The sequence below is a fragment of the Muntiacus reevesi genome, chromosome 22, assembly GCF_963930625.1.
Source record: "Muntiacus reevesi chromosome 22, mMunRee1.1, whole genome shotgun sequence".
NCBI classification, from domain to species: Eukaryota; Metazoa; Chordata; class Mammalia; order Artiodactyla; family Cervidae; genus Muntiacus; species Muntiacus reevesi.
This window is the reverse complement of record NC_089270.1, coordinates 12,793,989-12,820,935: the sequence shown is the minus strand read 5'-3', so window position 1 is coordinate 12,820,935 and position 26,947 is coordinate 12,793,989. Positions and strand designations below refer to the sequence as shown.

Sequence of the window (26,947 nt, the reverse complement as noted above, 5' to 3'; positions counted from 1 at the left end):
GAAGGGGGATGTCTCAGTGCTCAAGCCATTGGCCCTAATCAGACTCCATTTCTTTCCTCAAATGCACTTAGAGAACCTAGATTTGCATACGTAGGCTGCAGATTCAGTCAGCGACATTATGCCTTTGTAACAAGATGCTATTTTCAAGGAAATGGCTGCTAAATTACGTATGTGCTGAGCTGTGGGCGTGTGTTTGACATTTTAACTTTCCAATGAAAGCGCTTCAATGATGCATAATTTAAGCCTTCTAGGAAATGCGAAGTTACACCCACATCAGGCAGTCAGTCTCTAAAATTCACATATTTGACCAAAATTCCTTGCATCGGCAACATGAAGCATATTGTCCTTGGGGCGAAGATGAAATGGTCTGAGTTTTGGAAGTAGACATTTGGGAGGCGCCACAACTTGATTCTATTTCCTTTTAGCCTTTCAACTCCGGACAATTCTTTAAAGTTTCCAAACTATTTTCTCCTATGTAGAATGTTGTTGTTCAGTTGCTCAGTCATGTCTGACACCTTACAACACCGTGGACTGCAGCACACCAGGCTTCCCTGTCCTTCACTGTCAAACTCATATCCATTGAGTCGGTGATGCCATCCAACCACTTCATCCTCTGTCTTCTGCTTCTCCTCCTGCCCTCAATCTTCCCCAGCATCAGGGTTTTTTTCCAATGAGTCAGCTCTTCGCATCATGTGGCCAAAGTATTGGAGCTTCAGCTTCAGCATCAGTCCTTCCGATGAATATCAGAATTGATTTCCTTTAGGATGGACTGGTTTATCTCCTTGCTGTCCAAGGGACTCTCAAGAGTCTTCTCCAGCTTCACAGTTCAAAAGCATCAATTCTTCGGCACTCAGCCACTTCCAAGAGGTTTATGATAAAAAGGTACGATAATACAGATGAGAGATCTAGCATGGAGGCCAGCACATGACAGACGTTCAATGTAAACTTTGGCTACCATGATTATTATATGGTGAATTAAGCATAAGGCAGCCAGTTCTCTAAAAAGTCAAAAAGGCAGGAGATGAGGGGAAGAAAGGCCAGCCTTTGCCTCCTTGTAACATAAGAATGGGTGGAAATAAAGCAATTTCATGAGATTTTTCTCTTGAACACTGTTATTCCTCTCATCGTCTTCAGAATTTTGACTGTTGGCTGCCTCCATCAGGAAATGTAAGCTTGCCTTTCTTATACTTATTCTCCCAATCCCTCTCTCCTTCCATCCATCTTCCTGTCAGTGTCGCAGTCCAGACGTGCACCTCCTCTGCCCTGAACCTCTTGTTCTATAGAAGCACTGAGGGGTGGATGCTGGGAGAAAGATACAGCATGATGAACAAGGAGGAGAAGCATCCAGCTGGGCTGGTCTCTGAAAATCAATCAAAGACATTTGGGGTGTTTTTCCCCCACCTAAGGCAATGAGGTTATGGGGTAAGGGTGGGAGGGAAAGTCATGAGCATCTCACAGAGGGGAGGAAGTGGTTTCTGAAAACGGAATTTAATGAAGTTTGCTAGTGAGGCATCACAATAATTGGTCAGACACTGAACAACACAATCATATTAAGTAGAAGGCTTTGCTTTGGATGACTCAAGCCAAGATTAGACTCTCTCATCTCTTTCCAACCCACCATGAGGTGATCAATGCGTTCTTAAATGGATCTTCCCTCCTGTCCCACCTCAAAAACCATGCGTTGGAAGTCACAGATGGGAATCCAAAAACAGAGCTTGACCAGGGAACCGGGGGGCCCTTGTAGCATCAGAGACAGAGCTCTAGCTTTGAAGCCAGAATTATGCCTAAACATCCCACCAGATGAGTGATTCAGTCATTTAGTCTTGCTGGGGCTCAATTTTCTCACCTGTAAGTGGGGAAATTTCTCATTATTGGTGTGAAGATCAAAGGTCATAACAACTACAAAATGCTGTGTAGACAGTAAGAACTCAATAAATCATGCACGACACTTGATTCTCCTCCAGAACAGAGATTGTGATTTGTTCTTATTTATCTCTATATCACCAGTGTTTGATTATCATTCATTCTACCCAGCAATACCTAGTTCTTCTTCCTTTTTAAGTACATGGTAGAAACATGTTTCCTGACCCCCTTGTGATTGGACAGAGTCCTGTAACTCATTCTGAGCTGTGACCAGAGATGGGTATTTCTCCTTTGGGGTCTGAGCTTCCTTTCCCTCTCACCCACCATGCATAATATGTCTTCATATAGCATCAATCTACAGGCCTGGATCCCTGTGAAAACAAGACCCTCTGCCAGGCCAGGCTGGATGAACTGCAGCATGAGCAACACACAGACCTTTGCTGTTTAGAAACCTTGAGAAGAGGGGGCTGTTTGTTACTGCAGCGTAGCTTGGCCCATCCTGACCGATACAGCAGTGCCCGTAACATCATAGCAACTCAGATAATGTTTTGTTTTTGAGCAAATGTACATAAAAGGAATTGGAGATTAAAAAGTGGGGAGTTGGAGGGAGAAAAAAGGAAGGAATTAAAGGAAGTATCCAGATGAGAGACAACAAATACACAACAAATGCCACATGGCTCTCTTTTTGTCACATGGCTAGAAAAATAAAAGCCTACTTCTCATCCTGGTTCTGCTCTCACTAGCCTGAGCTGGCATAAGTGGCAGGATCAGCCCGGGGCATATCAAAAAGGCTTTAGTTCTCCAGAAAGTTGGAAAAGATGGAGACAGAGTGGGAGATGACAGGGGTCAGGATAAGGGCTGTGCGGTTAATATTTTAATCTGTGGGATACGCAGCTGCTTAACTCTGCCTTGGTCATGTGACAGCAGCCACACACAACACATAAAGAAATGACCATGGCTGTGTTGCAATAAAATTTTATTTACAAAAACAGCAGACATGCCAGATTTGGTTCATGAGCCAGTTTGCCAACCCACCAACACGGAAAACCAGAACCATCTAAAGAAGTTCAGAATCAAGTGGGTCAAGAATGGGATGAATCTGCAAAGGCACTTTGACCCAGGTGGAAGGAACATATAAAGGGAATTAAAGAGAAAAGAGAAGGCAGAGAATACAGCCAATGAAACTTAAAGATGAAGGCACCCCCAGGCCCAACCCTCAACCTCCTTTTCTTCCTGAGCCCTGGTTCAGCCTCTTCCTTGCGTGAGTGTCTGTCTTCAGCGGGGCAGGATGGTTCTGACGGATGTTGTCTCGTCTCTGCAGAAACAGATCTGGGTTTCTGGAAAGATTCCACAGATGGGCCTTCCACCTCCCTCCTCTCCACAGCTGTTCCCACTCTGCTCGTGTGTGCATGACTCACCATCAGTCATTTCAATTACCAAGGCCTCCATGTGCCAGCCCCTCCATCTGCCAGGGCTCTCCCTTGCCAGGCCACCAGCCACCACCCCTGAGAAGTAATGTCTGTTATGAGCTCAGGACTAGAGAACTGTGACAATCTCTCCAAGCAAAAACCAGTGTCCACTGCTGACCCCCTTATTGTTTCCAAGAAGTATGGCAGCTCAGTGGAGGAGCAGCCAAAAGCAGGGGCTACTGAAAGTGAATATGTGGTAGGATGTTGCTACAAATCCCCTTACATGGGAGCCATTGCCTGCCTGACCATTAAGAGCCATTCCCGGTTGAAGGAAACTTGGGAGTCAGAAGGAAGTTCTGATGAATTAGTGTGAGAGAAGACAGTCACAGTTTTGCTGGAATTATAAGAGGGCTGGTTTGTTGTGTGTGTGCACTCAGTCGTGTCCAACATTTTGTGATTCAGCAGACTGCAGCCCTCCAGACTCCTCTCTTCTTGGATTTCCCAGCAAGAATACTGGAGTGGGTTGCCATTCTCTTCTCCAGGGGATCATCCCAACCTAGGAATCAAACTCACATCTCTTGTATCTCCTGCATTGGCAGGCATATTCTTTACCCCTGAGCCACCTGGCAAGTTGGAGGTTTTGTTTTTCTGTTAGGCATGATGACTTGGGAAGATATTTGACCAGATCCTATAACCAGCCTCAAACCTTGTCACAGACTTGAGAAGAAAATAGCAAATGTGACACTCTAGACTAAATCTGTTGGCTGAACACTATAATGCTTTTAAATCCAATTCCCAGCTGGGAAGTCTTGGCTCTCTTGGACTGGATTGGCTGGGCCCCCTGGTGCTAAGTATATTCCTTTTGACCTAAGCAGAGACAATCCCGGTGGCCTAAAGCCAGCTCCAGCTGCCTTTTGTACCCCTTTGCCCCAGGACCCCCCCCCCAAACTTGTGTCCCAGCATCTTCTGATGGAGAGAGGAAGAAAGGTGAGAGTCATCAGGAGAGACTTCCTCTAAGACAGGACGGATTCTCCCCAAAAGGCCAGAGTAGAGACAAGGGCTTGACACAATCCTAGGTTTTCTCACTTTGAGTCACATGCAGGGGGCTTCCCAGGCAGTGCTAGTGATAAAGAATCAACCTGCCAATGCAGGAGACACAAGAGATGCAGGTTCGATCCCTGGGTCAGGAAGATCCCCCGGAGGAGGAAATGGCCACCCACTCTAGTATTCTTGCCTGGAGAATTCCATGGACAGAAGAGCTTGGCGGGCTACAGTCCATGAGATCACAAAGACATGATTGAGCGACTGAATACAAACACGCACAGTCTACCACCATCATTGCCACCAGATTCTCTACCTACTCTTTCCAAGAGCAAACCTCTGAAATCACAGCTCATCTAAGGAAAAAAATAAGTTAATACTGCCCCTGTCATCAGCAGAGACTGCTAAGGTAGAGAAGCTAGCCATCCAGAGAGACCCCCAGGGCTCCAGCCACTGACAACATAGTCTAGTTTAGTCCAATTACTCCAAGGGGCCACATTCCTCCTCCTCGATGACTCATGTGCCCTGGACCCGGCCTTGTCTTTGGAGAGAGTCGGGAAGGCGAGGCAAAGGCAGAAGAGACTCAAGAACCCCAGCCTCACTTACAGCCACCAGAGCCACATCGAGAAGGAGGAAGAACTAGGACTGTATTTTACACAAAGACCAACGGATTTGGGTTCTTGTCCTGTCACGATCACGCATGTGCTCTGTGACCCACATCCCCTCTCTAGGCCTCAGTTTCCCCATCTGCAGCCCATCACAGTCTCAACACAGAGCACAATATATTCAATAAAATGCCCCCGGAAATGAATTATGGGAATCTCACAAGTTAAAATCTAGGACCCTGTCCAGTTCTAGAGTTCTGCCATTCACTTATCATCATTTTTATATGAACACAGGTTCAGATGGAGGAACCAGAAGTTCCAAAGACCATGTTTGTTCCGCTCCCCACACTGTCCATTTCAGAGTTCTACAATTCTCCTATTTCAGACAATTACCTTTCTTAGTCGGGTTTTTCCGGACGCAAACCCTGAGATGTGGATTCATCAGTAAGTGATACATTAAGGAGTGTTCCCTGGGAGACCAGTGGGGTACAAAGTAATGGGCATGATGTCAGGCAAAGACAACCTCAGCCTGGTCCTGCTGGGAGCTCTGGAGGGCACATTCCTCAGTGCAAGAGAGCTAAGCTCCCATCACGGTCCTGGGACCATCAGTCAATGGTCAGAGGGTCACCTGGAAGGGGTGTAAACGCCCAGGCAGGCACTTCTGATTCAGCAGCAAGTTGCCATTGTAAATAGTTTTGTTTTCTTATTTTTTTTTCAGAGAGTTTGTTGTTACTGTATAGAAACACATCTAATTTCTGTAGGTTGATTTTGTATCCTGTGACTCTACTGAATTCATTTCTTAGCTCTAACAGCTTTTTGGTGAGTCTTTAGGATTTTCTATTGATAGGATATATAGAAACTTCATCTACAAACAGAGACACTTTTACTTCTTGCTTTCCCACTCACTTGCAACTCCCTAAAACAGGAGGAGAGGCTTCCCCAATTGCTTAGACCCTCTCATCCATTTGTGGAACCTCAGAAAGCAATCCTATGTGGATTTTCCTGCCAATTGTCCCTCCACCCACAGGGTCCCAGGAGGGGTTTGGCCTCTGCTACCTGCACCCATTTAATTCACACCTCCTAGGGCTGCGTGGCTCAGCAGCTCTGCAGTTTCAACCCTGGCTGCACCTCAGACTCACCTGGGAACTCACTAACGCCTGGGCTTAGGTCTCATCTCAACCACACCCCACTGAGTGGGGTCCCCATCCATCACTGGCAAAGTCACCCGAATGATCTGATGCTCAGTAAGGTCTGAATCACGGAGAGGCTACTTGGTTTGGTACATTCAGGGCCTGCTGGTCATAACTCAGTTCTGCAGCCGCATCTGAGTTTCTGGATCCTCACCTCTAGCTTTCAGCTGGAAGAAGAAGTCCAAGCCAAGCTTTCCAAACCTGCTTTGGGCAGCACTGCATGATAAGGTGTGGGGATTTTGCCAATATACTAGTGACATAACACTTGCCCATCTGGCTCCATATCCATGTGGATCTGTTCCAGCGCCCCAACCCTGGAGGAGAAAAGCATCGAGGGAGGACCTGGGTGCCGTGTGTCCCTCACACACGATGTGGGAAGGTTGCAACCACTTTAAAACCAGAACAGCTTATTTCAGTATGTCTTGGCCAGTCCTACAAGTGACTTTAGGCAACTTACAACATAAACATGGAAAACAAAATGGTGATAAAATTAGAGATGAGGGATTGAGGAATTTTAATTTCAGATAGAAAGCAAGGCAATAAAAAAAGAAAAGAAAAGCAGAGGAATGCAGATTGAAATGAGGCAGGAAATGAACATACAAATCACACTGAAGAATGAACATCCTTCAGTGTGTGAAGAGCTCTCTGACATTTAATAACGTAGATTTCAAACTAAAGCACTAGACATTAGTCCTGTTTTACAGATGATGAAACTGAGTCTCAATCAGTCATCCCAAATCCTTTAGCCTGAGATTCAAATTCAGGCCTACTTGTCTGGGAGTTTCTCTTCTCTTAAGGCCTCATGTAGCCTCTCTAAGGTGATTTAGCTCTGAACTTTCTTTCAATCATAGAGGAGAGGATGACACAGCCAGACACGCAATTTTCATAATAAGAATGAAAATATATTCCAGTTCTTCAGGGAAAACAAACTTTTTTCCAAGTCCTGAGTTCAAGAATGGCATCACTCACATAACAGCACTCTTCACCATAGCCAAGACATGGAAACCACTTAAATCCCCACCAATGGATGAATGGATTAAAAAGATGCAGTACATATATACAATGGAATATTACTCAGCCATAAAAAGGAAACAATGCCATTTGCAGTCTCATGAATGGACCTAGGGATTCTCATACTAAGTAAGTCAGAAAGAGAAAGACAGACACCATATGATACCGCTTATATGTGGAATCTATCATCCGACACAAATAAGAAGTGAAGTCGCTCAGTTGTGTCTGACTCTTTGTGGCCTGTGGGTGGTAGCCTGCCAGGCTCCTCCATCCATGGGATTTTCCAGGCAAGAATACTGGAGTGGTTTGCCATTTCCTTCTCCAGGGGATCTTCCCGACCCAGGGATCGAACCCAGGTCTCCCGCACTGCAGGCAGTCTCTTTACCATCTGAGCCACCAGGGAAGCCCTATAAAGTTACCTACAAAACAGAAAGAGGCTCACAGACATAGAGAACAGACCCGTGGTTGCCAAAGAGGATGGGGGTAGGGGTGGGAAGGATTGGGAGTTTGGGATCAGTGGATGCAAACTATTATGTAAAGAATGAATAAACAAAAAAGCCTTACTGTATAGCACAGGAAACCATATTCAATATCCCTAATGGAAAAGAATATGAAAAAGAATATACGTGTGTGTGTGTGTATAACTGAGTCACTTCACTGTATAGCAGAAATGAAAACTGTAAATCAACTATATATGAATAAAATAAACTTTAAAAAAGAGGAAAGCAAGCTGGCCCTCAGGTGGAATCAGGGAAGGTTTCACAGATGAACAGTGGGCAGGGTTTGGGTAGCATAACAGGAGTTCAGCAAGCAAACAGGGTTAAGAGAAAATTCAGGAAAATGGAACAGCGCCTGCAAGGACTTAGATAAGCATCTAAAACCACTGGTGCTGGAGATTGGCTCCAAAGAGCCTAGTACTTGTAGAGCTCAATGTGAGCTTAACTAATTTAATCACATTGTCAAGTTCAGTCAAAGAGACATGAAGAGAATGTTTAATTTCAAGATCCAGAATAAAATCTTATTAAGGTGGGCTCCACTAATTTGGAACATGAAGCAATTCAGAGAGGTAAAATGAAGCTTTTGAGGAGCTGATTTATAATAGAAGCAAGATTAGAGACACCAGTTCCAAACCACATAGGCTACTAATAAGTTTTCAAATATTCAGGTGTGTGTGGTGACATAGCAACAAAGATATGCTAATAACAAATACTTAATATATTCATTAAAATAGCTCCCCATGGCACCACTTCTGTCAACACCTTATTAGACTTTCTACTCCCCGCACAATGTTGATGTATGTGGGCCTGCCTCACTTGAGCTGTTTTTGCACAAATCACCACCACGCATTCTTAAATTAAACAGCACTCACTGCATGCCTGATGTTCGGATGTTCCCAGGATGTGTGGTTGAGAAGGGGTAATGGCCACTCATCTGCATCTGAACATCCCATACAGGGTCTCTGTAAAGCTTGAGATGCCTTTGAGCATAACATCCAGACTTGAAATCGATGACTGGCTCAGGGTTCCTCAGAAATCTCATTATTCCCAGTGCAAAGCTCAAGGGTGCGGACAAAATGGAAATTGTCAGAGTGCTTTAGACTGATGTTCCCTCTCACTGCACCTCATACAGAAGTGCAGAATTGGGAGGGAAAGACAGAATTCACCATCTCTGTGTAAACACTGCGCACGGCAGGAATTCTAAACCAGCCGGACACCAAGATCTGCTATTGCGGGAATTCCCTAGCGGTCCGCTGGTTAGGACCCTGTGCTTTCACTGTCAAGGGCCCAGGTTCAATCCCTGATTGGGGAGCTAAGAGCCAACAGCCATACAGTGTGGCCAATAAAAAAAAAGAAAAGAAAGAAAACTAAGATCTGCCATCGTGTCTCTCACCTAAACACAAAGGGAGGATACAGAGTTTAGATGCGAGGCACCACTCGACACGGGGTCCCTCTAACTGGCACCCCCTTCCTCCTGTTTTTTGCTCCCTGAAACCCTGCCTCTTCCAGGAATAGACTATGATGCTGGCATAGTCAATAGATGATGATGCTGGCATGGTTAACAGGCTACAACATGGTCAATAGATGTGGCCCGTGGATGACTCTTGGACCATGTGGCTGGATGTCCTGCAATGGGGGTGGGTGGGGTCTACTTCCACCCTCCCTCCTGCCCAAACCAATCAATCCCCCAGAGACTGAAGCATAGCAATTCTCTTTCACTTGTCCTTCAGGACACAATTCAAGTATTTACTCAGAAAGAATTTATTGAACTAATGCTCAATAATCTTCTGCAAAAAAAAAAAAAAAAAAAAAGTCAATCTTATTGGGAATCAAAGACACATGCATTAAAACAACTATAAGATATCATCTTGTTTTGCCTATCAAATTACCTGGTGACAAAGTGGTGAAAGAGGCATTTGTAGAGACTATTTGTTAAGTGGCCACATTCTGAAATGCAATTTCATGGTATGTTTCATAAAAACCTTTATTCCAGTGTGTTGACTTCAAGGAACTTATACTTAAGGCAAATGATCAGAGAAGCAGAAAAAGTTTTATAAGCATCATAATAGCTAACTTTGAGATTAAACCATTGTTGGGCACCATGCCCTCAGTTTACATAGATTCAATGAAATTCCCAGTCAGTGAAGCATGAATAGTCTATTACAGGAGTGGTTTAGATGACACAGCATAACACATTTTAAAGAGAAACTGACATGCAGAAAGAATTAGTGCATTTTAGATATTGTTATTTTGTCATTGTTATTTGCTCAAAAAGTGACATGTTCTACCACGAAACATAACAGTGAGATTTATTCTAGTTAAGATGGAGCACTGCTGACATATTTAATAATATAATTAACCAGGCTTCAAGTCAAGAAAACTAAACAGCTAAGCATCTTGACGATTATTCCAAAGGCATCTAATAAAACTCAAAGTCAACTTCAAAAATAAAAAAAGAAACTGTTAGAAAAAACAAGAATGAAAGGATAACATTCTTAAGGTTATCAATGCAACTAAACAAGGGAACTAGTGAACAGATATAACTATTGGAAGTGAAGTGAAAGTCACTCAGTCATGTCTGACTCTTTTCAACCCCATGACAGTCCATGGAATTCTCCAGGCAAGAATACTGGAGTGGGTTGCCATACCCTCCTCCAGGGGATCTTCCCAATCCAGGGATCGAACTCAGGTCTCTCGCATTGTAGGGGGATTCTTTACCAGCTGAGATACCAGAGAAGCCCCATAACTATTGGAAAAGTAAAATATATTCACTCATCATTCAAGTATTTGTCCATTTTACCAATATTTCTGGAGTGAACTCTTCATGATAAAGTTCTGGTGGCCCAGAAATGATGCATTCATTTTGGAAGAAGAAGGAAATGAACAGGATAAGAAGTAGATGAACAGGATAATTTCTGATGGTGACACGACTCTGAAAAAAATTAATTAAGAGTATTGACAGATAGAAGGGCTGCAGTCATAAGACCCTTTGCATCATACCTTCGTTTCTCCCTGCAGCTATTGAAGAGAAGGCACAGAATTCAGCCTGAAAACCACTGGTTCATCCACCGTCATGCCATGTAGTCAAGTGAGACCGAGAGGGTGGCAAGTGATGAGAGACGGTCAGCCCCAGACAGTGGCGGACGTACAGAGCTGGGCACCTCCTCTAAGCCCCACCCACAAACCCTCAGCGGCATCGTCCACACAGGTGATGATGTGTCAAACCCGCAGTCTCTGTTGGCCACAATCCCACCATACCCCAGTGCTCCTCAGGCCCAGCCCCTTTCTTCATTTGGTTCCTGTCTGCCCCTGTGTGCATCTGAGTCAGCGAGTACTACTTTGGCATAACTTCTGGTCCCAGGGACCTGAGGATAAGGGTCATTTCTCAAGCCCGCCTGCTCACAGGAAGAAGCTAACTCAGGTCCTGACGGATTGCGTGCCTGCTGCTTCTGAAGAGGTTTGAATGGAGATGATGGGGCTCATGTCTGCCATGGCACCCTCCATCGCTGCTAGTAACACAGAGCATCTGATTCAAGGCCGTGGAGCCACGCGTTTATCCGAACTTGGACTATTCCTTGTGAAATTCTCATCGGCTACATCCCCCACACTGGTTCTTCCTTTGGTTTTCTCACTTAACAATAATATATCTTATCCTCAATTTTTTAAAATTTGTCACTTTAAGTAATTTGGGGAGCAAAACTGTAGGCTAGAAAAAGAATAGAAAAAGAGAGAAGGAGGAGGAAACAGGAAGAGTAAGAGAATTTTGCAGAGTGGTACCCAGTTCACAGCAGGCCGTCAGCATCCAGTATCTTTGAGGATGTGGGCCTTGTATCACAAGTGCTACCTGTGAGATGATTCCAGGTGGCTCTGGCATGGCATTGAAAGCCATCAAATACAGAGCAAAGGGCCACGTACTTCAATTCCGATTGCATTTCCATCTTAACTACATCGTGGAGAAACCCTGAGTTTGATGCCCGTCTCTCTTCAACACTCTCCTATGACCTGTCAATCCCCATTTCAAGCCACGAAAGACCTGGTCTCAGGTTCACCGTGTTGGCAGGCAACAGTATTTAGTTAAAATTTAATGACAATGTAAGTTTCAAGGTATAAATTCTTAGGGTTGCCTTCTATTTAAGACAACAGAACACAGCTTTTTACTCACAGGATGATACCAAGCTTTTAAGATCAAGTTAATCTAAATTAAAAAGGGAGTTGATGCAGAAATGTTAAGCCCATTATATGCAGGTGGTTTTTAAATAACGAAGAGGATGAACGTATCACCATGCGGGACCACTATGGGGTCTCTCCCACCTCCTTCTCCAGGACATCACAGAATCAATTTATCATCTGGAAAGTGGATAAACACTTTTCAAGGTCATTTCAACATTTGCTTTACTGGTTGAAATGTGCCTGGGGAATGCCAGACTGCTAGCATAAGAAGGAGGACATGGAGAAAGGGGAGGTAGCAACAAGAAGGCTGGCGTAAACACACATCTGATAGAAATACATCTTATAAATGCCTCATTTCCCACTTCCACAAGGCTGTGAGCCAACAGCCTTAGACCCATCACAAAGAACATATTGGCAAATCAAAGGTACGTGCCCTGCCAATCAAAAGGAAAATACACTTCTGTTGTGAATTATGGAGAAAATAATTAAAAATGAAAGCCAAAAAGGATTTCTGAGATCAAGAAGCATTTAAGTGCATCGTTCCATTGCTGGGGCACATATGTTTGCATATTAAACTCAGCAACTTACGGGGGTAATTTATCATCCACACAAAATGTGTTCTCTGTGCTAGAAGCCAAGGATGCAGACATGAAAAGGCATGGTCCCCACCCTCAAGGACCCACAGGGAGAACAAGTGGGCTCCCCATTTCTTCCACACACCCCTCCCTTTTCTCTCCCATCCGCTGAGAAACTACTGTGTCCCAAGCCATGGACTGGGTGCAACCATCCAATTCAACACCACAAATGGATTATCAAGTGCCCACCTGTGCCCGATCCTGTTTTATATCCTGGAAACACAGCACATGAGATAAACAGCACCCTGGCCTCAGGGAGTTCATATTTATTCTGAGAAAAAAAAAATCTATAAAGAAATGAGCAAACACCAGAGGCAGCAAGGAGCTGTGCTTTCTACATAAAACAGGGTGATGTGACAGAGAAAGCCTGGGAGCTGGATGAAGCTGATGGTCCAGGATGGCCTCTTGTGAATGAATGAGCCACGACCCTCTTTTGAGATGGTCGGATGGAACAATCATGGGGCAGATTCTGAGAAGGACCACCGAGAGCACCAGCCGCGTGCTGCGGGGACCCATAGGAGGAAGCAAGGATTTCCGCTCTGGATGGAGATGCTCAGAGGGGATGGCTCTGGAAGAGGAGGATCTCTGACTGGGGCTGCCTTTGTCGGTTTCCAGCTCAATGTGTCCACAATCCAGCAAATACATTGAGCTTCTAAGTCAGCAAACTTCCAGAAATCTCTCCTTGCGTGTGTGTTGAGAACAATGCTCCTTCTGCACCACCTTTTAAGATAATTCTTCTAAGCAACCTAAATGCCCATTGACAGAGGAGTGGATTAAAAAGATGTGGTACACATACACAATGGAATGTTACTAAGCCATTAAAAAAGAATGAAATAAGGCCATCTGCAGCAACATGGATGGACCAAGAGAGCATCACATTGAGTGAAGTAAGTCAGAAAGAGAAATATCATATGACATCCCTTATATGTGGCACCTAAAAAGAAATGATACAAATAAACTTACTCATAAAACAGAGACTCACAGACTCAAAGAACCATCTCATGGTTGCCAGGGGGACAAAATGGAGGAAGGAACAGTTAGGGAGTTTGGGACAGACATGTACATGCTGCTGCATTTAAAATAGATTACCAACAAGGACCTACTGTACAGCCCACAGAACTCTGATCAATGTTATGTGCCAGCCTGGATGGGAGGGGAGTTTGGGGGAGACTGGATACATGTGTATGTATAGCTGAGACCCTTTGATGTTCATCTCAAACTACCACAACGTTGCTAATCAGCTATACCCCAATACAAAATAAAAAGTTTAAAGTTTGAAAGAAAAGGTATCTCTCGTAGTTTCACACGTGGCCAATAAAATGTGGATGAAAATGAAAAACCCAATGTCACCTGTGAAGAAGTCCCTTGGGAGCCGTGGGTGGGTCCGTGCTGGGCAGGGGCCCTGGCCAGGCTGCCGACACCCTGAAATTCAGAAACGCGGTCAGAAGAGGGTTCACAGAGAAGCAACATGCACACCTGCGATTCCTGTTGAGAATCTGCACCGGCTGGATGGTGGCCGAGGCTTCCGTGCAGTGTGGGGAGTCAGGGGAAATGGTGAGAGATGCTCAGGCTTTGGAGTGAACAGATGGGGGTTAAAATACTGACTCCCCAACTTCATGGTCTGATGATGCTGGGGAAACTGCTCCATCTTACCAATGTAAGTCTTTTCAACTACATGCTCACTGCATCCCTTTCACTCATCTAGCACAGGAAGACAGTTCATGATACACTGGGAGGAATGGGCTGAGAGGTGGGAAGCAGGGGAATGAAGTCGAGTCTTGCAGAGGCAAAGTTTTACAAGCAGAAAGAAGGGGCCAACACACTGTCTGGGTCACATTTAGATGGGGAATCAGGAGTGACAATGATGGAGGGGAATGATAGTCTACAGAGCTCTCAGGGGCAGTCAGAAACATCTGAGGACCAGCCTACTGTGTTGCAGGAGAGTGTGAAGATTCCATGGTCCCCTGGAAGTTTTGCATGGCATAGGTCTCCCTGGAGATCTAGTAGCAGGAAGCGTGGTCCTTAAGGTCATTTGTGATGTGTTTTCTAAGGAAGGATCATCATTTTGGACTGAGAACCTTGCAAATTCCCATCCTGCCCCTCATGAGCAGGGTGGGCTTAGATTGTCATTTACCACCATCTCTTAAACAGTTCTCAGGGCAAAAGCCCAAGTGGCCATTTATCATTGAAGCACACACTCCTGAGAGTTGACAATAACGATGTATTTTCTCCATGTCTCCACTGTCCGGCCATAATTCCTGACATCCCCAGGCACTGCAAGGCTCCGGGTTGGGTGGGGGCCGAGTGTGGCTGGGAAGCACGTTCAGGCATCCTTTCCTGTCCCCTGTGGTGTCTGTCACTGACCCGGGTACAGCGGTTAACACGAATGTGGGACAGAACACTTTTCTTTAGCCATAAATGTGCTGCCTCTGGTTTTACACACTGTGATGTAGTTTCATTACGCCCATAATTCTTTGGGTTTGATCACATAGCCTGGGTCACTCTGCTCTGCCCTCTCACAGTTGGCTGTGCTTGGGCCCCATTCTCAGCCCACAAAGCGGACGGTGGTGGTCCAATCTCAGACTCACAAAGCAGGAGAGACAATTCAGGCTGCTGGCTGTCAACACCATTAAACAGCAGAAACGCTTCCTTAGATGAAACCACACATAGAATAAGAAGAAACATGAATGCAGAATGAGGCAGGACAGAGACCAGGTCCCTGGGCCTTCAGCCCCATCAGGCCCGAGTAACCTCTAAGGAACTTTCTGGGTTCCCTGGGTCTCCATGGAAACCAGGGAAGAACCGGGGTTCAGACTCTAAGCCTTACAGGCCACAGAGGAGAAAACAGCACCCAGAGAAGGAAAGTGTCAAATCTGGAGTGGATACAATCCCAATAGCAGGTCTCAGTTTTCTGTTCAAAATTCTAACACAATTGCAAACAACTCTTCTTGCATCAGCTGGAAAATGTAGCTGGAGCCACATTCTGGAAAGTCTAAGTTCTGGGGGAATCTTGGCTCTCTCCTGTTAACCGTGAGGCCCTATACAATCACTCACTCAAGCTTCTCCAAGCTTCAGTTTCCCCATAATAATGCCTGCCCTGGGGACCTGCTGTGGGCATTGGGTGCCAGGAAATCCACGAGCTGCCACTTCCTCGGGGAGTCTCCCTGACGCCATAGAGAATGCCACGCTTCCTCTTCCTTCACAATGTCAGTTTCCTGGGCACACGCACCCTCTTCCCGGCACTCGCAAGAATCTTGAATTGTCCATATTTTTATAATTATTGGATTTTTGCCTGTCTCCTGTCCAGACCAGGGACAGGGATGCCCCATGCAGTTGAAGCCATGCCTATTGTTCTACACATATCATCAGCATTTACGGCCATTCCTGGCACATAACAGGCACTTAATAAATAGGTACTGGAGGAATGAACTCGTGAACCCAAAGGCAGCAGGCCCTGGTGCAGAGCCCCAGTCTGACGCACAGTCTATTTGTTTATAGCCGAAACTGCCCCCCTCGGCCTCAGCTGTCTCTGTGAAGTGGAGATGCAGAGCCACCTGATGGGCCCTGGGAATGATGAACAGAATGACCCCAGTGGGGCACGCAGTGCAACGCCAGCTACTCAGCAGGAGCTTAATAGAAGTTCGCTATTAGACGGGCACCACTGTTATCTGTCAGAATGTAAAAGGTCACTTTGATTCCTCAACTTCATACACTTGACTCTGGATCAGAGGTAAGGGGTGGAAACCCCACTTGTTCAGATTAGCAAAATCCTTTCTATTGGGTTTAGAAGACTAAAGGGTTCGCTTTTGGTTTTCAGGTCAGCGGGGATCAGTGGGAGTGAAGAACCAAGGGAGGCACCACCTATGGCTCTCTGCACATTATGTGGGGGAGAGGGGACATTTACTCATTCCATGCCTCATCCAGCAGTTACTTAGTGAGCATCTCTTCAATACCAAGATGTGATCCTGAGCCCTGGGAAGGAGCAGTGAAAATGCAAGAGAGTCTGCCCTTTGGGAATCCTTCCTTCCTTCCTTTGTGTGTGTGTGTGTGTGTGTTTAAAGGAGGCATAGAAAATAAACAAGATGAATAAGTAAAATGGATCATGTATTGTAAGGTTAGGAGCTGCCAGGGTAGAGAGGAACTCACCATTTTAAATCGGGTGGTCAGAGAAAGAGCTCAAACAGGAGAAAGACTTGCCGGAAGTGAAGAGGTGCGCCCTGCAGGTGTCTACAGGAAGTTGGCCCAAACAGAGGAAACATCAGAGAAAAGACCAGAAGTAGGGACTGGGGGTGGGTGTGTGCCTGAAGAAGAAAATGGGGAGCTGCCATGAGACTTTCAAAAACTTGAGGGACAAGGGGACCATGGTTTCCAATTTAATTAAGCTCACTACAGTGAATGCATTCCTCCCAAATGTATTATATCCTAACGCAACTTTTGTATCTCTTGGGGATAGAGCTTAACACAAAATTGCTTGTCACTGAGCCTCCCTCATCTTTATTGAAATCCTTACATGTTTAGTCACTCAGTCGTGTCTAACTCTTTGCAACTCCATGGCCTATACAGTCCATGGAATTCTCGAGGCCAGAATCCTAGAGTGGGGAGCCTTTTCCTTCTCCAGGGGATCTTCCCAACCCAGGGATCAAACCCAGGTCTTCCACATTGCAGGAGGATTCTTTACCAGCTGAGCCACAAGGGAAGCCCAAGAATACTGGAGTGGGCAGCCTATCTTTCCTCCAGTGGATCTTCCTGACCCAGGAATCGAACCAGGGTCTCCTGCATTGCAGGCAGATTTCTAAATCTTCAACAAGATAAAGGACATTCCTGGTGGCTCAGATGGTAAAGCATCGGCCTACAATCTGGGAGACCGGGTTCAATCCCTGGGTCAGGAAGATCTGGAGAAGGAAATGGCAACCCACTCCGGTATTTTTGCCTGGAAAATCCCATGGACAGAGGAGCCTGGTAGGCTACAGTCCATGAGGTCGCAAAGAGTCGGACACGACTGAGAGACTTCACTTGACATGTTTAACTGCATTTGCATTCCCTGCCTCCCACCAGAAACTTTATACACACAAACTGTTCATAGGATTTACAGGTTATTACCCACAGTTTCTCTCAGAAGGAAGTGTCACAATGTATATATCTTGCTAACAAAAATATCGTTTCCATAGATCTTTCAGGTCCTCATTTGATTTGGACTTCAGAAAGATGGAAAGGAGGGCAGTACTATACCCATTTTACAGATGAAGAAGCTGAGGGTTTCAAGAATACTGTTCTAGAAAGGACAGTATTCCTTTTGCGCAATATCCATCCACCATGTTTCTTCTTTTTAATTCCTCTCAAGGCAACGCTCTCATTGCTCATTCACCTTCAGACTGTGAGGTTTATCCCTAAGCTTGGCTCCTAGAAGTTGGGTTTAGGAAGAGCAAAGGCTTTGGTGTTAGACCTGGGCCTATCAGGGTTATTCTGGGCTGGCTCATACTGGTTCATGAGAATTGCTGAATTTTCAGAAATTTTGCAAGCTGGCTGGCATGCAATTAATTTGATTTCAACCATTTCCTAGACTGTTTGTGCTGCTGCAATAGAGTACTATAGACTAGGGGACTTATAAACAATGGAAATTCCTTTCTCAAAACTGTGGAGGCTGGAAGTCCAAGATTAAGATCAAGGTGTGGGCAGATTTGTGGTCATAGATAGTTGTCTTTTTGCTGTGTCTTCACATGGTAGAAGGGGAAGGAGTGAGTGAGGGGGCTCCCTGGGGGCACTTATAAGGGCACTAACCCCATTCATGAAAGCTCCAACCTCGGGAATTAATCAACTCCCAAAGCCCCTCACCTCCTGACACCATCACATTGCAGATTAGGCTTCAAACATATAAATCCAGGGAAGACACATACACAGCAGACCACGACGGGAATATTTACACGGTGGGAATCAGCTGACACTACAAATCAGGGTTTGCACTGCGTCCCCTTGGTCTGCTGGTTGTTAACCATTTCCTGGTATATTGTTGCCTCTAATCCCAATGCCACCTCTTGTCAGCTACTTCATCTTGCACAAGTTATTTAACCCACCCATCCTCAGCTTCTCCAACTGCAAACTGAAGACAAGAACATCCACCCTGTAAGATGGTTTGAACCAGTGAACTTGCTCAGTCATGTCCGACTCTTTGTGATCCCATGGACTGTAGCCTACCAGGCTACTCCATCCATGGAATTTTCCAGGCAAGAGTACTGGATTGGGTTGCCATTTCCTTCTTCAGGGGATCTTTCCAACCCAGGGATCAAACCCAGGTCTTCCGGATCGCAGGCAGACGCTTTACCATCTGAGCCTCTAAGGGAAGTCTTGTAAGACGGTTTAGATCAGGCTAAAATAGGAAAAGAGCCACATACCACGGGAGACCCATGCAGGGTAGTGTTACCAAGATTTTAAGACATGGATCTTAAGGCCACTTGATAAAGTGTGGGAAGACTTTAATGAACACCAAGGACCAAGGAGAGTCCTAATTACAGAAAACACATGGGAAGCATAAGAAACAGTCAGAGAAATGGGCACCAGAAGGTACTGTGTGGTGGGTTGGAAGGTGGGGAAGCAAGAGGGCCCCAAAGACCACTAGCCAGTCCACGGGAGTCCTGGCTTTCCCTCTGATCTTCTGCAAACTCCACGCCCTTCCTGATTGTTTGAGGGACCACACCCCCACTTTCACTCACAAGAACTGTCTGACATAGAGCCCAATCCTACCCTGCCTCCAGCCTGGTTTTTCAAAGAACAACCTCTGGCTCCTCTTCCCTCCCTTTCCACAGTTCAGTGCTGACCCCCTGGATATCAAAATGGAGCTGGGATATCTTATAATCCCCACTCACTCCCTTAAGGATAACAAGCCTATTCCACTTAAAAGTAAAATTTGGGAAATTGGACATCTTGAAAGCTCAAACCAAGGTGACCAGTGATAGTGACAAATGCTTGAATAGTAAAAGGTAAGACAAGGACCCTGGACATGTCAGCATCACCACTTGCTCCCTTCTATTAAGGGAGTTGCCATGGTGATGGAGACTAAAGAAGATGCTGCTAATTGGAATTGGGAAAAACCCCATGAGCATTTCCCGTCTCTGACCCCCAGGACAAGGTGGCAATTTGCTATCTCTATATTTTTTAAGTTACCCGGTGCCCCAAAGGACAGTGACTACTTAAGAAAAAGAGCAGAGCAGCACAATCAACTGTTGGTTTAAGGTCTGTCATCTCATCTGTAAGCTCTGTGAAGATCGGGAGTGACTATCTTGCTCACTGTTCCATCACCAAGGCCAGCACAGACACTGCAGATCCTTAACAAACACTGAAAGAATTAATTTATTGAACACTGTGGATGCTGAGAATACAGAGGCGAATGAGACGCGGCCCCAATCCCCAAGAGTCTCACACTAACGGAGGAAACAGATGTACAAGCAGATAAATGTGATTGAACGGCCTTGTTCTGCAATAGCGTCCAGAAGGAACCACTACCTGTCATCACGTGGGTGGCATCCCTGCCTGAGGTAGCTTGGAGGAGAAGGTGGAGCTGGCCTATGAACCCCAAGAGGGCAGGAGACGGAAGGATCCTCTTCTTATCTGGACCCCTGGAAAGTAAGACAGGGGCACTTCCCTAGTGGTCCAGTGGATAAGAGTCCACCTACCAATGCAGGGGACACAGGTGTGATCCCTGGTCTGGGGAGATTCCACATGCAGCGGAGCAGTTCAGCCCATGTGCCACAATGACTGGGCCTGCACTCAAGCGCTCTCAAGCTGCAAGTACGGAGCTCCGGCCCCGCAACTACTAAAGCCCACACACCTAGAGCCTGTGCTCTGTTACAAGAGGGGCCATTATAATGAGAAACCCACACACTGCAACTAGAAAACAGTTCCCGCTCATCACAACTAGAGAAAGCCCATGCACAGCAATGCTCAGTCATGTCTGACTCTTTGCTACCCCATGGACTGTGCCTGCCAGGCTCCTCTGTCCCCGGGGATTCTCCAGGCAAGAATACTGGAGTGGGTTGCCATGTCCTCCTCCAGGGGATCATCCCAATTCAGGGATCGAACAGGTCTCCCACACTGCAGGTGGATTCTTTACCATCTGAGCCATCAGGGAAGCCCAGTGAAGACCCAGCGCAACTAGAAGCAAAACTTTTTAAAATTTTTCTTTGAAGAAATTAAGACAGTGCCTGGTACCCTGTTGCTGCTACTGCTAAGTCATGTCAGTCGTGTTCGACCGTGCAACCCCATAGACGGCAGCCCAGCAGGCTCCTCTATCTCTAGGATTCTCCAGACAAGAATACTGGAATGGGTTGCCATTTCCTTCTCCAAGACAGTGCCTGGTACCCAAGAAGAGTCAAATAAATGTCTATTTAATGAATGAATACTTGTAAGGGAAAGAGCAGAAGTTCTCACAGAGAAGAGAGGGGAGTCGGTATTCCAGGCAGAAGGAACAGCAAGTGCAAAAGGCCTGGAGGGATCAAAACAACAAGATGAATGGCAGGTTCCACTAATCAGTTAGTGTGGCTGGAACAGAAATGCACTAAGACAGGAGCAGATGTGGTTGTCCAGAGGAGAGACTGACATAATATCAGAGGCCAGGTCATGAAGAAACTTTTATTCTGTGGGCTTTGGGGCGTCACCGCAGAATTCTAATCAGAGGTGGGGTGAGCTTAGATTTGCACTTTGATGAGACTTGCCCTGTGCTATAGGCTAAATGTTTATGTCCCTTCTCCCAATTCATATGTTTAAACTCTAGTCACCTGTGTGACAGAGACAGAGTTGCTGGGGGATAATTATGTCATGAGGATGGAGCACTTGTGATAGGATATTAAAAAGCAGAGACATTACTTTGTCAACAAAGATCTGTCTAGTCAAGGCTATGGTTTTTCCAGTGGTCATGTATGGATGTGAGGGTTGGACTGTGAAGAAGGTTGAGCGCTGAAAAATTGATGCTTTTGAACTGTGGTGTTGGAGAAGACTCTTGAGAGTCCCTTGTACACCAAGGAGATCCAACCAGTCCATCCTAAAGGAGATCAGTCCTGGGTGTTCATTGGAAGGACTGATGCTGAAGCTGAAACTCCAATACTTTGGCTACCTCATGTGAAGAGTTGACTCATTTGAAAAGACCCTGATGCTGGGAGGGATTGGGGGCAGGAGGAGAAGGGGACGACAGAGGATGAGATGGTTGGATGGCATCACCGACTCGATGGACATGAGTTTGAGTGAACTCCGGGAGTTGGTAATGGACAGGGAGGCCTGGTGTGCTGCGATTCATGGGGTCGCAAAGAGTCGGACACGACTGAGTGACTGAGCTGAACTGGACTGAAGTAGGAGCAAGGGAGCTCTCTCCCTCTATTTCTCTCCCAGCCCAAGGGGAGGGCACAGCAGGAGGACAGCCATCTCTACACCAGGGAAAAGGTCTTCATCAGAACTTGACCATGCTGGCCCCCCATCCCAGTCTTCCTAGTCTGCAGAACTATCAGAAATAAAGGTCTATTATTTAAGCCTCCAGTCTATGGTAATCTGTTATGGCAGCCTGAGCTGAACAAGACAACTTGTGTGTGGCAAACTGGTGATGACTAAGTGCTGAAATGTCAGTTGGGAGGTTGTAGCAATATTCAAGACCAAAGACGATTATGTTTATGAAAATGAAGCTGCTCAGCGACTGGTGATTCTTTATACAGGGCTTTGGTGTGTGCATGCTCAGCCTCTTCAGTTGTGTCCGACTCTTTGCAACCCCATGGTCTGAAGTTCGCCAGGTTCCTCTGTCCATGGGATTTTGCACGCAAGAATACTGGAGTGGGTTGCACGCTATCCTCCAGGGGATATTCCCGACCCAAGGATCGAACCCATGTCTCTGGTGTCTCCTGCACTGCAGGCAGATTCTTTACCACCGACCCCATCAGGGAAACCCTGTACAGGTGTTTGTCCTCCATCAGAGGTTCCCCAAGGGACTTCCTGTCTCTGTCCTCTCTACAACCTTCTTTCCTGCCCCCTGCTTCAGACAGATCAGCTCTACCTTTCAACACCTTATGTAGTTTTACTCGAATCAAAGGTCTCAATGCAGAAGAAAAATTAGCCACTAAATTAAGTGGTTCTTTCTTGGCTTCCAGTGGCCTGTTAGAGACCTGTGTCATGATTGAGCCATTCACTATTCAGGGAAAGTTCTAGAAACAACACTTTCTATGAGAACTGTTTAAATTAATTGCAGGCATCTGTTCTCATCCTGTCCTACCAGGTATCCATCCCTCCATCTCCACAGTTACTTCAACAGCAAGCGGGGCAGGGGAGGCACCTGCCCAGCTGTAAATAGAACATTTCACAGTCTAGTAAATATAGTCAATCTGGTAAGTAGAATTGGATTTTGAAAATACAGTCTGAAAATACACACAAACTACCTCCCCCCTACCATTTATCAAGACAATAGTCTTTAAAACTAAAAACTCAACCCATCTTCTAACAGTCAGCAAGCATGTCATGTTCACTGCTGGATGAGGAGAGAATTGGTCCAGCCTGCCCAAAGCTGACGTGAAGGACAAGTGCCAATCCTACCAACAGCAGGTCCCTGACCCAGCAGCCAGCTCAAGTCCAGGACTGTGGGGATGCTTGTAATGTATTAATACTGCCCTGTTTGGTCTTTACAGCAACCCTATGATGTGATCACCTTTTCACTTCCATTTTCCAAAGAAGGCAATGGAGACACAGAAGGGAGACTCAAATCACTCTCAAGGCATCTGTGTTAGTCTGCTCAGGCTGCCATAACAAAACCACCACCACCTGGGAGACTGAAGCAGTGGAAGTGTGTTCCTGCACAATTCTGGAGGTTGGAAGCCCAAGATCAGGGTCTGAGATCAGGATGCAGGCATGGTCATGTTCCAGTGAGGGCTCTCTTCTTGGTTTGCAGGCAGCCCCCTTCCTGCTCTGTCTGCACATGGCAGAGGCTCGAACTTTCTCCATCTTCTTACAAGGCTAACATCCTTTTGGATTAATGGCGGTAGTTGCTTAGTCATGTCCAAATCTTTGTGACCCCCATGGACTGTAGCCTGCCAGGCTCCTCTGTCCATGGAATTCTCCAGGCAAGAATACTAGAATGGGTTGCTATTCCCTTCTCCAGGGGCTCTTCCTGACCCAGGGATCGAACTCAGGTCTCCTGCATTGCAGTCAGATTCTTTACCATCTGAGCCACCAGGGAAGCAGACAAGGAAAGATCACATTGGATTAGGGCTCCACCCTAATGACCTCATTTAACCTTAATAGCCATCAAAAGGTCCTATCTCCAGATATAGTCACATAGGGAGTTAGGGTATCAATATGTGAATTTTTGTGGGGGGGGGAGGGTGGGGAGGAAATACAATTCAGTCCATAGCAAACTCTTCACCTACAAGAGGCAGAACTGTTATTAGAACCTGCGAGATCGGACCTCAGAGCCTGAGTGTTGGAACTGTCCGCCTCATCTCTACCCCCACTCCGCTCCCATGCCCTGCCTCTCCAGGGCTCCCACTACTTCACAACTCCTCTGCTTGGGGTGGGATTTTTCATCGCCTTTTTCCTTTGCTCCAGTTGTCTGAAGCCCCAGAGAGCAGCACAGCTTTGCTTCAGAGCAGGTGAAAATATTGCACTTGACAACTCAACCTGGATCGTCACAGGCTTGGGAGCACCCATCATTCATCCTCTAGAGGCCAAACTGTCGTGAAAACTAATCAGTGCCTGGTCTTTGCCTCTGCCAGTCATAGAGCATGTCAGCAAAAGAGAGGAATGAGAAGGGGCGCAGTCAGGCGCTCCAAGGCCGTGGTAATTCACCCTCCGTGTAATGAGATGAAAAGCTGACGTGTAATTAATTCAAAGCCATGACGTCCTTATGAGCCTGACAAGCGATTCCACACCATGCTCCCTGCTAGCAGGGTGACAGAGCAGCCAAACAGAAGCCTCGCAGGAGGCGCTCTGTGCAGGGAGGAAGGGGGAGCGGTGGGCAAAGAAGGGAAGGGCCAGGGCCTTCCAACAGCAGCCATGGTAGAAGGGCTGCAAGTGTGGGCCACGAAGTCAGACTGTCTGGATTCAAGTCCCATCTCGTCCATCTACTAGTGGTGGGACTCAATTACCCCATCTGTAAAATGGGTACAATTCACTCAATGCCAGCCCCTGCATGCCAGCTGTTGTCCTATACTACTACATTTTCAAGATGGCACTATAAGATTAAAAATGTGTTCTTTACTTTTGTGTTGTTTTTAAGAAATAATGTGTGAAAAGTACTTTACAACCTATTACAACACACTGAGAAAACCAGATCTGAAAGAGACACGTGCACCCCAATGTTCATCGCAGCACTGTTTATAATAGCCAGGACATGGAAGCAACCTAGATACCCATCAGCAGACGGATGGATAAGGAAGCCGTGGTACATATACACCATGGAATATTACTCAGTCATTAAAAAGAATTAATTTGAATCAGTTCTAATGAGATGGATGAAACTGGAGCCCATTATACAGAGTGAAGTAAGCTGGAAATATAAAGACCAATACAGTATACTAACGCATATGTATGGAATTTAAAAAGATGGTAATGATAACCCTACATGCAAAATAGAAAAAGAGACACAAATGTACAGAACAGACTTTTGGACTCTGTGGGAGAAGGCGAGGGTGGGATGTTCAGAGAGAACAGCATTGAAACAAGTATACTATCAAGTGTGAAACAGACCACCAGCCCAGGTTGGATGCATGAGACAAGTGCTCAGGGCTGGTGCACTGGGAAGACCCAGAGGGATGGGATGGGGAGGGAGGCGGGAGGGGGCATTGGGATGGGGAATACATGTAAATCCATGGCTTGTCCAAAGAACACAAAAATATTCATTCAAAACATATTTGTAAAATCATGTTATCATAGCCAAGATATGGTAATAACTTAACAGCCCATCAACAGATGAATGAATGGAGAAGATGTGGTGTGTATGTATATACACACACAAACACACACACACACATATATAACTGATTACTACTCTGCCATAAAAATACAGATGAAATTTTGCCATTTGCAACAACATGGATGGACTTTAAGGGTATTGTGGTAAAAGAAATAGATCAGATGGAGAAAGATAAACACTATATGATTTTACTCACGTGTGGCATATAAAAAACAAACAAAAAATACATGAACAAACAGATAATAAAAAACAAACACATACACGCTGAGAACAGAGTGATTATCAAAGGGAAAGGGGCAGGGTCGGGAGTGTGAAATCAAAGGGGATCAACTGTATGGTGATGAATGGATGTTTAATTTTTGGTGATGAGCACACTGGAGTGGATACAGAAATATAAGGTGGTGCACATGAAAGCAATATAGTGTTAATAAACCAAATGTCCCCTCAATAAAAAATGAATTACAAAAATTCTCTTGCGTAACAATGAAAACATGAAGCGGTTTTATTTCCCCCAAATAACTGAAGTACTTGTGTGGCTGGAGATACGACAGACACACACTTGTTACCAGCCTCTAATATATGACATTTCCCCACAGAAATGCCCATCTGAGGCATTTGGTAGGAGGAAGCTGGGAAGACGGGGAGGTGTAAATCTCAGAGAGAGGAGACTTCACAGGCAAAGGCACAGAGGCAGGGAAACCACCGGCAAAGTGGCAAATCTAGGATACAAAGCAGAGACAAAAGCCAGCAGTGCAATGGAGAGAGTTTCAAAACATGGATGGAACTGGGCCCTGTGGGCCAGATTCAGAAGTCAGAATCACCAGGCAGCCATCCAGAGTGGAGCAAAACATCAGCTCCCAGAAGTCCTTCTTGCCATCAACATCATGGGGGTGATTTTCGATAAATTCCCTTAGAAGACTCCCACTTGGCATCCTCTTAAAACATTTTACCTGTGTTCTCAAACATACAACAACCTTCTCTTCCAAATCAATTTCAATTCCGATTCACCAGGTAAGAGAATAGAATGAAAATTAAGCATGTGCTTAATGATTTCATCAGAAAATGTACTCTACACAACAGTCATTGGAAAGCATACTCAGCGAAATATTCAAAAGAACATCTGAACCCAAAAAATTCCATTTCCTCTCTAAACAATGCGGGATTCCTGCAGCAGAGCCGTGCTTGCATTTGGCTGCACCGTGAGGCATTCACAGCAGCCCTGGAGGGAGTCACTCACCAAAGATTGACCAGGAAAGGATGCTCCAGGCCCTGCATGATCTGGAGTTCCCGGAAGACGTTCCGCACCTCGTCCCTCTCGATGCACTTCTGCTTGTTCATGTACTTCATCGCGTACATTTTCTTGGTGTCTCGCTTCTGCACGATGCACACCTGAGTGACAGTCAGAGGGGAGAACGTTAGGCCGACACTTCAAAGGAACAAAAAGGGCAGCCTCTCACTGCCTCCCCACTCCTGGGTTCAAGGCCCGGTTCTGAAATCCTGGTGCGGGAGCAGCGCTGGCTATGCCACAGTCCCTCCACGTTGGCACCATGAAAGAGCTGGAACAGGTTCACCTGCTGATCAGGCATTCACAC

General features: G+C 45.9%; 1 protein-coding gene across 6 annotated transcripts in view; it reads right to left on the bottom strand.

The window, feature by feature from the left end:
• Positions 1-26,947, bottom strand: part of STK32B (serine/threonine kinase 32B) — a 372,649-nt gene that overhangs the window by 227,450 nt on the left and 118,252 nt on the right. For all 6 annotated transcript variants that reach the window (XM_065914648.1, XM_065914649.1, XM_065914650.1 and 3 more), the window contains exon 3: positions 26,593-26,744. In XM_065914648.1, the coding sequence (XP_065770720.1) occupies positions 26,593-26,744 (152 nt within the window). The remainder of the gene's footprint in view (positions 1-26,592; positions 26,745-26,947) is intronic.